General features: G+C 38.1%; 1 protein-coding gene across 6 annotated transcripts in view; it reads left to right on the top strand.

The window, feature by feature from the left end:
• Positions 1-10,630, top strand: part of dmtn (dematin actin binding protein) — a 32,642-nt gene extending 22,012 nt beyond the window's left edge. For all 6 annotated transcript variants that reach the window (XM_026942661.3, XM_026942664.3, XM_026942662.3 and 3 more), the window contains 7 exons: positions 95-200; positions 792-856; positions 2,353-2,401; positions 3,520-3,527; positions 4,462-4,527; positions 5,874-5,954; positions 6,376-10,630. In XM_026942661.3, the coding sequence (XP_026798462.1) occupies positions 95-200; positions 792-856; positions 2,353-2,401; positions 3,520-3,527; positions 4,462-4,527; positions 5,874-5,954; positions 6,376-6,489 (489 nt within the window). In that variant the 3' untranslated portion in view covers positions 6,490-10,630. The remainder of the gene's footprint in view (positions 1-94; positions 201-791; positions 857-2,352; positions 2,402-3,519; positions 3,528-4,461; positions 4,528-5,873; positions 5,955-6,375) is intronic.
• Positions 10,631-12,114: the final 1,484 nt, after the last annotated feature.

The raw sequence follows: 12,114 nt of genomic DNA, 5'->3' as shown, positions 1-12,114 counted from the left end.
ATCACATTGGGCAGATGGGCATGCTGTAAATGTATCATCCCACTACAACATACCCAGGGTCTAGTGTACTTCTCTGATTACAATTCACTTTCAGATCCAGTCCAACCTGGGTAAGCTGATCCTGAAGGAGGAAATAGAGAAATCAGTGCACATCCGGAGGAAAACACGCTCACTGCCTGACAGGACACACATGCACTTGGGTGAGTGATGGCCTAATAGTGTATTGTGTTGGGGTTTTTTTCCAGGGTGTGCATGTGCTGATAATGAGTTCATTGTAATCTCTACCAAAACAGTGCTTCAAAATAGGTCAGTAAAGAGTCTTAGTGGTTGCACTTAGTGGATTTCAGTATTTGAGACCTGTAACTTATTTTCTAAACCCATTCTGCAGAACTGAATAGCTACTTCCTCAGGTCAAGATTTAGGACAAGTGACATTCATATAAAGACAGTAACATAACATTATTAGTTATTACAAATGTTCTGGACAGAGAAGACAATGATTTTTAGGGCAAAGTCATCTTCGGGTCTTTTTTCTACAGTGTAATACCAAAGGTTCCAGCTATATAGATTTTTGTACCTGCTTAAGATCGTGATGGAAACATGATGTGAACCGGATTTGATTCCTGGCTGGTGCAGTTCATGGAGAAGCTTTGTCTCATTACAAGATGGTGTGCCTGAAATATGTGAAAAAAAAAAAAGGCATTAGTCATGAATGGGTAATGAGAAAGCAGTGTTTGGTAATGTGAACGGGTTGATAAGTAATGAAGGTTTTTTCTTTTTTTCTGGCTGCAGGGTCATCCAGTGGTGCATCTAAATCTGCCACTCTACCTTCCTGCAATCGCTCCGGTCTTTCTCGGGTACCCACAATGCTCTTCCCTTCCTCACTCATCCTCTCATTCTCATACACACATTAGGGCTGTATCCCAAACACTGGTGTTTGATAAGAAAATTGTATATAAGTATATTGTATATAGTATAAAATAAGTATATTTCTTGCGTCACAAAGAAGAGATACTAGAAAAGAAAGTATTATAATTATTAAGTAAATACACTACACGGCCAAAAGTTTTTGGACACCTGATCTTTTGTGGTTGTGTTGCCACAAAGTTGGAAACACAGAATTGTACAGGATGTCTTTGTATGCTGTAGCATTACAATTTCCTTTCACTGAAACTAAGAGGTTCAAACCTGTTCCAGCATGACAGTGGCCCTATACACAGTGCAAGCTCCATGAAGACATGGTTTGTCAAGGTTCAAGTGGAAGAACTCGAGTGTCCTGCACAGAGCCCTAACCTCAACCCCACTGAACACTTTGGGATGGACTGGAATCCCGACTGCACCCCAGACCTCCTCACTCAACATCAGTGCCTGACCTCACTAATGCTCTTGAGAATGAATGAGCACAAATCCACACAGCCACGCTCCAAAATCTAGTGGAAACCTTTCCCAGAAGAGTGGAAGTTATTGTAACAGGAAAGAGGGACTAACTCTGGAATGGATTGTTCAACAAGCACATATGGCTATGATGGTCAGGTGTCTACAAACGTTTGGCCGTACACTGTAGCAGTTTGTCTAACGTTGTACCAGAGGACACAGGAATGCTAAATATGTGATCTCTGTGCTCTATGATAATGCAGCTAACGTTATTATGTTTCGTTACACATATAAATGTTATATTTCAAACTGACTCAGCATTTAAACCTACCTGATGTATCCTTCCGGTGCCTCATGGGTAAGGCCTGGGCCACACTAGAGGATAATCAGTCTGATTTTGAGGCTAATTCGGCCCTCCCTAACTTACTAGACTATCCTGTGGTGTGAGTTGTGTAAAATTTAACCTGAACCTAAAATCTAATCTTAACCTCTCTGATCTACTCACAGTCCAGTTGTGCCCTCTGATATAAAACATGTTTAAAACAAATTACAATTCATCAACCTGTGGTACAGAAGGAACGCCAACTCTCTTATGTGAAAACACAGATCTGAGCTGTTGTTTTTTTGTCTGAATTTTTTTTTTTTTTTTTTTTTTTTTTTTACAAGAAATTCAGTGAGAGCTTAGGTTCCAAGAATCATAAGCATAATCTGAAAGTGTGTAGTGTTCTATTCTGGACAAATTTTGTATTGTAGGAGATTTGATGACTGAAGGACTACCCAGAACAGGAAATCTGTGAAATTAATCATTATACGTGGGTTATCTCACATTTTCAACATTATATAAACCTGGGTTAGGGTTATAATACACACTGTCCTTCGGCCACAGAGAACAACACGATCAAGTTGGTTCTATGTACTGACACTGATCCCTCAGAATGTTTTTTCTGCGTTTTCACCGTTTGTTGTTTCCTGTCTATAGCTGCAGTCTGCTGAATTCGCCTCCACAGACAGTGAAAAAGCCAGAACAGGTAAGTTTGAAAAAACAAATAGAGCATGTAGCTGTAATCTGATCACTTGTAACTATAAATCATAGTCTGTATTGAACATGTGCCATATTATTTATATCATACGTAACACAGCTACGCATCCCAATATCAGAAAAGAATTGACGGATAGAGGTGAAAAACACTACAAAGTTCATATATTACGGATATTATGTACGTGGGGGCATTATCTCTTAAACCACACCCATTGACCAGGGATTAACCCAACAGGCTTTGTACGTGTTTTGCCTTCTCATAACTGATAACTGATATGAAACTGAACCTCACTGTCATTATAATACATTACCTATTTACTGTAATAATATAGACTATAGGGTACAGGCTACCATTATATGGTTGTTGCCATGGTTGCAGTTTGGAGGGTGCTTGTCTTGCTCTGATATTGTTACTTTTACCTAAAACATTTATTACTCACTGTAGCCTGTAAAACATTCCTTTCTATATAAATTGTATATTTCTCTTATTATTTAACAGCAGGATAGCAAAGGCAATAGCAAAGACTAAATATAGGTCAAACCTAAACTGTTATTAACATTGCCATAAATAACATAAGAAACTGTGAATATATTGTGAAAATATCTTCTTTAAAGAGGTCCCGATATAAGAAAGTAATGCACAACTGCCAGCCAATAAGAAAACAGTATTTTCCCTGCCCATGGTATATGTCACACTGTATTTTAAACCAATTTAATATTGTTATTATTCGGACACTTCAAATATTCCTCCCCCCCATATTGCATTCAGATTGAGGGCTCCCTAACTCCCTAGGCAGTGTTTTTGGGTGACGTTTGTGCTCCCAAGATAAAGTCTATCACATGAGGAACATGCATGCAGTTTTGTTTTCTGGTCATGTATGTTTTAAAAGCATGGGAGACAGAACTGCAGAATACTTGTTCATGTCACGAGTTCATGTACTGTACATGTGTCAGGTTTGTAATATCACAACATGGAATTTTGCTATTTTTATAAATAAAAAAAAATTAATATGTCTGTCATATGTCTTGTCTATAGTCATCAATATAGTGTAATATTTTATCACTAACTCTCTGTCTTTCTCTTCACGGTGTTGCTGTGTTCCTCAGGACTGCAGGTGAAGCTCATTCTTTGTATTATCACATTATCACAGCTTGTCACTGCTGGTAGAAGTAGTAGGAAAATTCACATCTCCCATTTTTGCATGCTTTTCCCCTTCTTTATTCTGCTTGTTCCTTGCCACTAATGTACACTTGATCTGCCCTTTATTCATTCTGCCTAACTCATTTAATCATGGCTTCTTGCAATAAGAGGGTGACATTTAATAAAGGTGCGTAGAACTTGGGTGGAAAAGATTAAAGAAATTACTTGAACATGCAGATGGACACTGCAGTGGTTTTCCTGCATTCTCATTTAAAAATATCTCATTTAAAAAACCTGAAGTAGTGTTAACAGACAGTATTACTATGTTAAGAGCAAATCTGAGTCCAAATACAGTCTATACAAAATTAGATTAACAGGAAAGGGGCAGAGCATGTAGAGCTATGTGCATTTGCATATTCATAGAATCTGGAGTTCTTGATGTGGGTACAAATGTAGCCACGTCTGTCTCTTCTTCTGCCTAATGACTAGTTTGTGAAACTTCAAGTCATTTGTAATTTAATAAAGAATATAAGGCAGTCTTCCAAACTGGTTTTGGGTGGCTGTAGATTTTCGTGTCATTATCAGTAGTATTGTTGTGCATAGTGCTTTCACAGGAAGGTTATACACAGATACCAAAAGAACCTCTTCCTCAGTTTTAATTAAAAGATCAGCGAGGAGGTCAAGGAAAATGCTTAATTTTGCATCTGACACTAGGAAAGCTGTACACTCCACACTCTTGTCACGCTCTGCTTGCAACGGCTTGATAAAGACACTGAGAGCTTTCATTACTGTGAGGTCCTCTTGATGAAGGGCTTTCACACTGAAGCTTGACAATCTGCAGTAACTCATGTTGACTGTGTGCATTCTGTGTGTGTGTGGCGCTCCACTCTCGAATCCGTTGTGTGTAGAACGGAGACACTCAGAGAGGGAGAATGGATCGAGGAAACTCACTGCCTAGCATGCTGGAGCAGAAGGTGAGGCAGAGTTCCAAATGTTCAGAACTCCTCCAAAGTTTGCCATATTTCTTTGTGATTCTCATGCTTCACACTCACATCTCATAATTCTGCGCTCATCAAATACATCTGCCATAAGACATAGCCTAGAAATGACATTACCATGTTTCAAAAAAAAAAAAAAAAAACTTTGGAGGTCGCATATGCATCATGTGCTTTTTTAGCTGAAATACATCGTTCTTGGCAGTGGGATATTGAACACAATGCATATTGGGCCTAGATATCTAATTTGATGTGTGACACTGTCAGCTGTCACTGTCAGGCACATTAAAGGTTTTTTCCTTTCAATACAATCAACAATCAATACATGTATGAGAGATATAAAGCAGCCAGAGACTCAGTATTATATTATTTAGAGCTGTTTTATGCAGTTGTGATTCAATATCTATGGCTGGATTTGATTCAGAAGAAAAGTGGCTTTGAGAAAAGAGTCTGGCATGCACAGATGTCTTCTTTATTTTCTTTATCACTGGAACTGAAATTCACAGAGGCCACGCCTCCTTCCCTGGGACTGACATTCACAGAGGCCACGCCTCCTTCACTAAAACTGACATTTGCAGAGGCCACACCTCCTTCACTAAAACTGACATTCACAGAGGCCACGCCTCCTTCACTAAAACTGACATTCACAGAGGAAACGCCTCCTTCACTAAAACTGCCATTTGCAGAGGCCACGCCTCCTTGACTGGGACTGACATTCACAGAGGCCACACCTCCTTCACTAAAACTGACATTCACAGAGGCCACGCCTCCTTCACTGGGACTGACATTCACAGAGGCCACACCTCCTTCACTAAAACTGACATTCACAGAGGCCACGCCTCCTTCACGGGACGGCAAGCTAAAAAGCTGCACCTACTACATTCTGACTGGAACACAGGCCTCTTTCACTGGGTCTGACAAGAACAGAGGCCACACCTCCTCAGTGGGACTGACAGGCACAAAGGCTACACCTCCTTCACTGGCACTGACAGCAAAAGGGACCACAGCTCCTTCATTGGGTCTGAAATACAGAAAAGCCAGCCCTCCTTCACTGTGACTGACAAGCACACTCAGAATCACTGGAACAGTCCACATCTCTTTCACTGTGGCTGATAGACACAGACGCCACACTTCCATCACTGAGATCGACAGACACAGAGGCCACACCTTCTTCACTGCAACTGACAAGTAGAAAGGCCACGCCTTCTTCACTGGCACAGAGGCCAAAATCAAATTTGTAATATCTAGTGGACGGTGTTAATCTCAGGTTTCTGATTAATCTCAAATCTGAATATGTAGAAAGTCTGCCTGTGTTTTGTTTCCAGGTTTATCCATATGAAATGCTCATTGTAAACCACAGAGGGCGCTGCAAGCTTCCACCTGGAGTAGATAGAACCCGACTGGAGGTACACATTTCCCAGAATTCACTGCTCAGTGTTACTAGCTTACACCTGGTTGTTTTATTCGTCTTGAATCTGGACTGTATTTTGATTAAAATTTAATGAACAACATTAACATTTGCCATTTGCTGAATTAGATAATAAGCAAATGACACAGAACTTGCAAATCAACTCTGTGCTGTTTTTATATCAGGCTAGAATGTGTCTCTGACCTCCTGAAGGACACCTTGTTTAAAATGGAGTGTATGTATGTGTGAGAAATCCTTATATGAGACATATCTCTGAAGATTTGAGAATTCTACAGCACTGTGGTATAAGTGCTAATAACTGATGAGATAAAAACAGTTAATAGTGGATCACACTTTTGGAGTACAATGTTTGTGTCATGTAATTGCTTGTATCTTTGTTTTTTATATCTTCCCCACAGAGGCATCTCTCTCCCGAAGAGTTCCAGAGTTTATTCGGGATGCCGATAGCAGAATTCGATCGTCTGTCGCTGTGGAAAAGAAATGAACTGAAGAAAAAAGTCTCGCTTTTCTAACACAAAGGATCTGCCTATGGACAAAAGCATTCTCTGATACTAACACAACTCAGACGTTTCAGGATAAGTAAACCACACATAATCCACTGTTAACTCCAACACATATCATACGGCTTATGTATGTCTATTATAGACTTGTGCTCTCTGTGTGCAGTAAGTCAAAATACAAAATAATATATCCTTATGATATAAAGCAGAGGTCAAAGATCACAACCCCCTCCTCCTGAAGATTTGCCTTCCTATAAATCTTCCTGTTCCATTTTTCATTAGCATAGGCCTAAATTTGTCTCAGTCTTAAATAATGGATTCTTGAAAAACGTCTCTATGCCTCTCATGGGCTATTGTGTTAGATTTAACATGCAAGTGATCAGTTTCAATACTACTTTCAGCATCCTTATACCCTGCGCCTAAAGACTTGCCACTTTTAAGTGTGTATTTAGATGAAATGAACACACTCAACCTCAGCAGTAAGAACAGCTGAAATTATTATTTCAGAGATTTACACACTCACTTTCCCTCTGTACAGAGCCATACTGATTTGCTATTTGGTTAGCATGCTAATTAGCTAGCAGAATAATGTTATGAGGTGGCATGGTGATGCAGTGGGTAGTGTTGCTGCCTCACAGCTCCATGGCTTGTTAGTGTCTGTGTGGAGTTTTGTATCCGTGTTTTTCCAGTTTTCTCCAGCCTCCCAAAAACACACTGGTAGGAAGATTGGCTACTATAAATTGCTCCCAGCATCCCATTCAGGGTGTGTCCGCCTCATGCCCAGTGTTTCTGGGATAGGCTTCGCTAGCTCTGTGACACTGACATGGACAAAGTTCTTACTGAAGATGAATGAATGAATAAAGCAACGCAGTTCCAATATTTGCCATGTACAGATGGAGGAGTTGGAGGAATACAGTACAAATTGAACACAGACAATTAAATGTTAGAATTTAAGTAGAGCCAGTCTTTATCACAGAATCAACCCCAACAGGGGATCAGGTCTTGTAACACACTCCATGATTCAGTTAATTACATGTCTACTCACCAAAGAAATGATAAATCTGAGAGAGTACTGATTAAAAATGAGAAAAATACATTAGAATAGAATAGATTATTGGACTAGTCTATTTTTTTTAAATGATGTTCGTCCATGTCCCTGATGTTCCATGCATAGCAAAAACATCAATCATAGCATGTGATTTTTCACCTCCCTCTCCCCAGGATCCAGTTACAGTATCATCATGTGAAGACACTCTCAGAAATATGTCTCAGTATGGAAGAAAAATACTTTAAGATCCATTTATGTAGCTTTTAAAACTGAACATTTCCATTCATGAGGAGTGGGACATCGTGACTGGAATGTCTTTTGGGGCTGGTAACATTCACTGTCTTTGATAGGTGGTAAAAGGAGCGGTTTTATGGCAAAACATGAAGCCATTGTGCTGAACTAGCTAACGTCAGTGGTACTAGCCTGTAGTAACAGTAACCAGTATGTTTCCCTGACTCAGAATGGTGCATAGCACAGAGCCATGTATTAATATTAGCATGGCCAAGAAGTGGAGAGGGGAAAGTGGACAAGGGGACGTGGACGAGGGTGAATTAAAAACAGAAATGGAATGGAGGAGGGTTAATCTTCAGGAGTAGCTTTAGTGATTGATGATTAATGTATAATATCAACACTTACTGAAACAGCTCAATAGTACACTTACATTCAATCAAGAAAATATTATACAAATATAATTGTACATTCAAAGACTCTAATCCTAAGAAAACTGCTTCTAAAAGCCCAGATTATCGCCTTATTCCTTTTATATTAGTGAGATTCTCAAAGTGCCCAGTTCAATTTATAATATAGTCATATATATACTATATATACTATATACTATTACTATATACTATTAGTAATACTATATACTATTATATATATATATATATATATATATATATATATATATATATAATGTATATTTACACAACATTAATTTGTGTTACGATCACAGATATGAACACAATTCCTATTTATTGTCACTAAAAAAACAATTGTGCCACTGTATAAATATTTAATTTATTTATTCATAGCCATTTAGGTTTGCTCATAAAGTGAATCACTAATGTAACTACATCCTGCACTTATATCGCAAAACATCTATTTTGTAACTCATGAAAATTGCATGGATATTATCTTAGCACACATTATCTGTGCATCTGAGTGCAGTTTTCATGCCAAGCATTTGTGTGTTTAAGCTTTTCATTTTAATTTTAATTTCTCACGCAGTGTAGCAACTATAACATCAGAGACAAATGATTATTATAACACATAATATTTCACATATTCACCCGCTAAATATACCAGCCTGTTTATCTCTGATTGAAACATCATGTTTATAGGCCATAATCATGAGTCTTAGTTTATTACAAAAAAAAAAATATCTGCCCCTATGAAGACAGTGATTTTTTTTTGGGTTCATGCTGAGTTCAAATGCAAAACACAAAATCCCACATCCATATGCAAAGTATGCAAAGAATCATAGAGGTTAAATGTCATGAATTTGACTGCTGAAGATCAGTTCTGTCTTAAAGGAATAATCTTTTAACATAAATCCCAATCTCTATCCAGTTAATCTGTAGTACACATATATATCTGATTAAAAAATGTGCAAGAATTTTGACATATTTCCCTGTACTGAGGAAGAAAAGATCAGAAAATCTGCTTACTGAAAATCGTATATAATGGAAGTCTAAGGGCATTTGCTGGAAACGCTTAACCACAAAATTACCACAAAAAGCATGTTATACAAATTTTGAGCTTTATTTACAAATAGTTTTGACTGAAGAGTTTGAAGGCATTTGTTGATTAAGCAATATCACACGAACAAGAGTGCCACAAGTATTCCCAGTCGTGCTAATATTCAGTACAACAACATGATTGTGAGAGTGATATTGCTTTTATGCAACAATTCTATTAATAAGAAATTAATATAGATCTATATATTAATATAAGTGACAGTTCAAACACAGTATGGCCAAACATTTTATTTATTTTTGCTCCGTCAACGAAACTAGTTCCCAAAGAAGCTACAGCTGGATAGAGCGTTGCGTGTTGCCATGCCAACGCACAGACTGACTCACAGCCCGTAGTAAGGTGTAGTAACGGTTTCAATGTAACGAACTATTGCTAGACCTGGACGTTTCTGTAGTGAACACAGACAAGCAGAGTGATAGAAATAGTGAAATGTACCAGTGATGTTAAACTAAATAACAGCAGTAACATACTAAATGGAATTTAACACATGTCCTTAGACGTTCATTATTTGCAGTAAACAGGTTTTCCTCTAAAAAGTACTGAGTGTTTCTTTAATACAATTTTTTTTTTAAATTAGATTTGTGGAATAAAACTCAATCACTAATTGCAAAACAGAATACAAAATAGTGGATTCTTATTGGCTGAAGCCAGCAATGACATCATAACACCACAGTTAATGACATTTATGATGCCATGATGATTTGAAAAATTGCGAGTAGGGTGTGAACAGGAGATTCAGATAGATTTGTTTCTTGTGAGGATTTTCACAGCTAAACACAGATCTGTCTCAGGTTTAAATAATGAATTCTTCAGTAATAAGAAGAGAGAAAGAGAACTGAAGCGATTTCATTTCCGTATCCTGCTCAGTGTGAAATCCTGCTCTGTGGATCAAATGTCAGGTTACATTTCTCTTCAGTCTTGTTCATTTTAAGCCATTTATATCAATGACAAAAATTCTGTTAGTTGTTTTCACCATGGTCTGATGACACACAGACACACACACTTTTCTGGAAAAGTTACTGTGTAATATTTCACCCCAAGACTAAAACTACATTTTAGACTTTTGGTAAGACTTTTTCTCATGTCTGTCTCATCATAAAATCTTTTAGACTATTATTAGAGTGTAACAGCTACAGTTTTAAATTTGTGTTATGTAGTTGCATATTTTAAACGTTAGCTCAACATCACCGGTCCTGTGTAGGCTGCTGGTAAATCATGTACTGCACGCTTAATACCCATGTGATGATCCACAAAATGTTTCTGTTCACAGCTTCATGTGTGTATCATGGTCATTTTACTGTCAGCTCCGTAAATGTGTACAAAACAAAATAAAATCATTATGTCTGTTCACATAGTGCATCTGTGAAATTAATAAATCTAACAGTGACTTTAAGCTCCAATACAATTTTAAAACATATTTGTCAAGATGGTTAGAGAAACTGAGCTGAGAATATAATTGGAAATTTTTTTTAGTATTTCTTTTGCCTTTAGTAAATGGATCATTCTGATTTAACTAAAATAGAAAGGTATAAGAAGTGAATTTACCGTTACAGAGATGAAATCTGTGAGAAGAATAATTATTTATTGGTGCCAGAGTATTTATTTTTTTAATTGCTGAACTTCCTTTGTTTCTAAACAGCCAAAATATTATTGCACATATTTACATGCTGTGTACTGAAGGGGTGAGTGTAATTTATTTTACAGTTAAAGGGGTTTTAAAAGTCTGAGAACCTGTAAGAGAACCTGTAAGTCTGATGTAAGAGATACTGTAGAGCCATCAGGTCATTCTGTGTGATTCAGTTCAGTATAATCTTCTCTTTACTTTATCCTGCTTATTAAATGCCTACTTAGTGTTTTATACACTGAAGAAAAAAAAGTTACTGTACAGATACATTTTGGTACAAACCATATAAATGTGCTGTCAGAGGTACTAAGGTTCAAATAAAGGTACAGAAGAGGCTACTGTGACGAGAATTATGCGGTGAAAGAAAAATAGTCCATCAGAACAAGAATGTGGAGAAACTGCAAAGCTGCATAAAAACACTACCGCTCCTTGTTAATCTGTGAAGTGAGACATGGCGCCATGTTTTTTGGTTCTGTCAGCACTGACATTAGCGGTTTTAGGGCACAAGATGGCGCTGAGTGCACTCACTGGTTCCTCCTGGTTCTCCATTCTCGATCTTTTTGCATGTGCAGTCCTTCTTCCTGCTACACTGTATAATCTCTAGGCTGCACATAAGAACTGCTGTGATAATGTAATCCTAATCCATATCCTTTGACCCTGTAGCCTATATTTAACACAATCAGTGCTGGTAACCTTTTCCCTAGATGACCTGTGTAACGTGATCCTGTAATTCATCACGAGATCAACTATCTAGTGTCACTCAGAGCAGAATGGTATGGCTTCCCCCTTTTGTGTCCGGTTCCTCACAAGGTTTCTTGTAGTCACAGGGTGTATTTCCTCATCGCTCACTGGGGGGTCTAGACCTGCACGATATGGCCAAAAGTATGCACACACCTGAGTGTTGAACATCCACTATATAACCTCCAATCTTCTGGGAAGGTTTTCCACTAGATTTTGGAGTGTAGCTGTGGGGATTTGTGCTCAGGTTACTGTCTGTGTGGAGTTGTACCTGTTCTCCGCGTGTCTGTGTGAGATTCCTCTGGGTTCTCTGGTTTCCTCCAGTCAATGTGGTGGACTGGTTTTGCTACATTGCCCCGAGGTGTGAATGTGTGTGTGTGTGTGCCCTGTCATGGACTAGCATACCAGAATGAATGAGCCAGTGAATGCCTTTTAATAATATGTGCCTAATATGTCTTAGAGGGGATTGTTT

This window comes from Pangasianodon hypophthalmus, chromosome 17, assembly GCF_027358585.1.
Source record: "Pangasianodon hypophthalmus isolate fPanHyp1 chromosome 17, fPanHyp1.pri, whole genome shotgun sequence".
In the NCBI taxonomy this organism is placed as follows: Eukaryota; Metazoa; Chordata; class Actinopteri; order Siluriformes; family Pangasiidae; genus Pangasianodon; species Pangasianodon hypophthalmus.
This window is presented reverse-complemented; position numbering and strand designations above follow the sequence as displayed.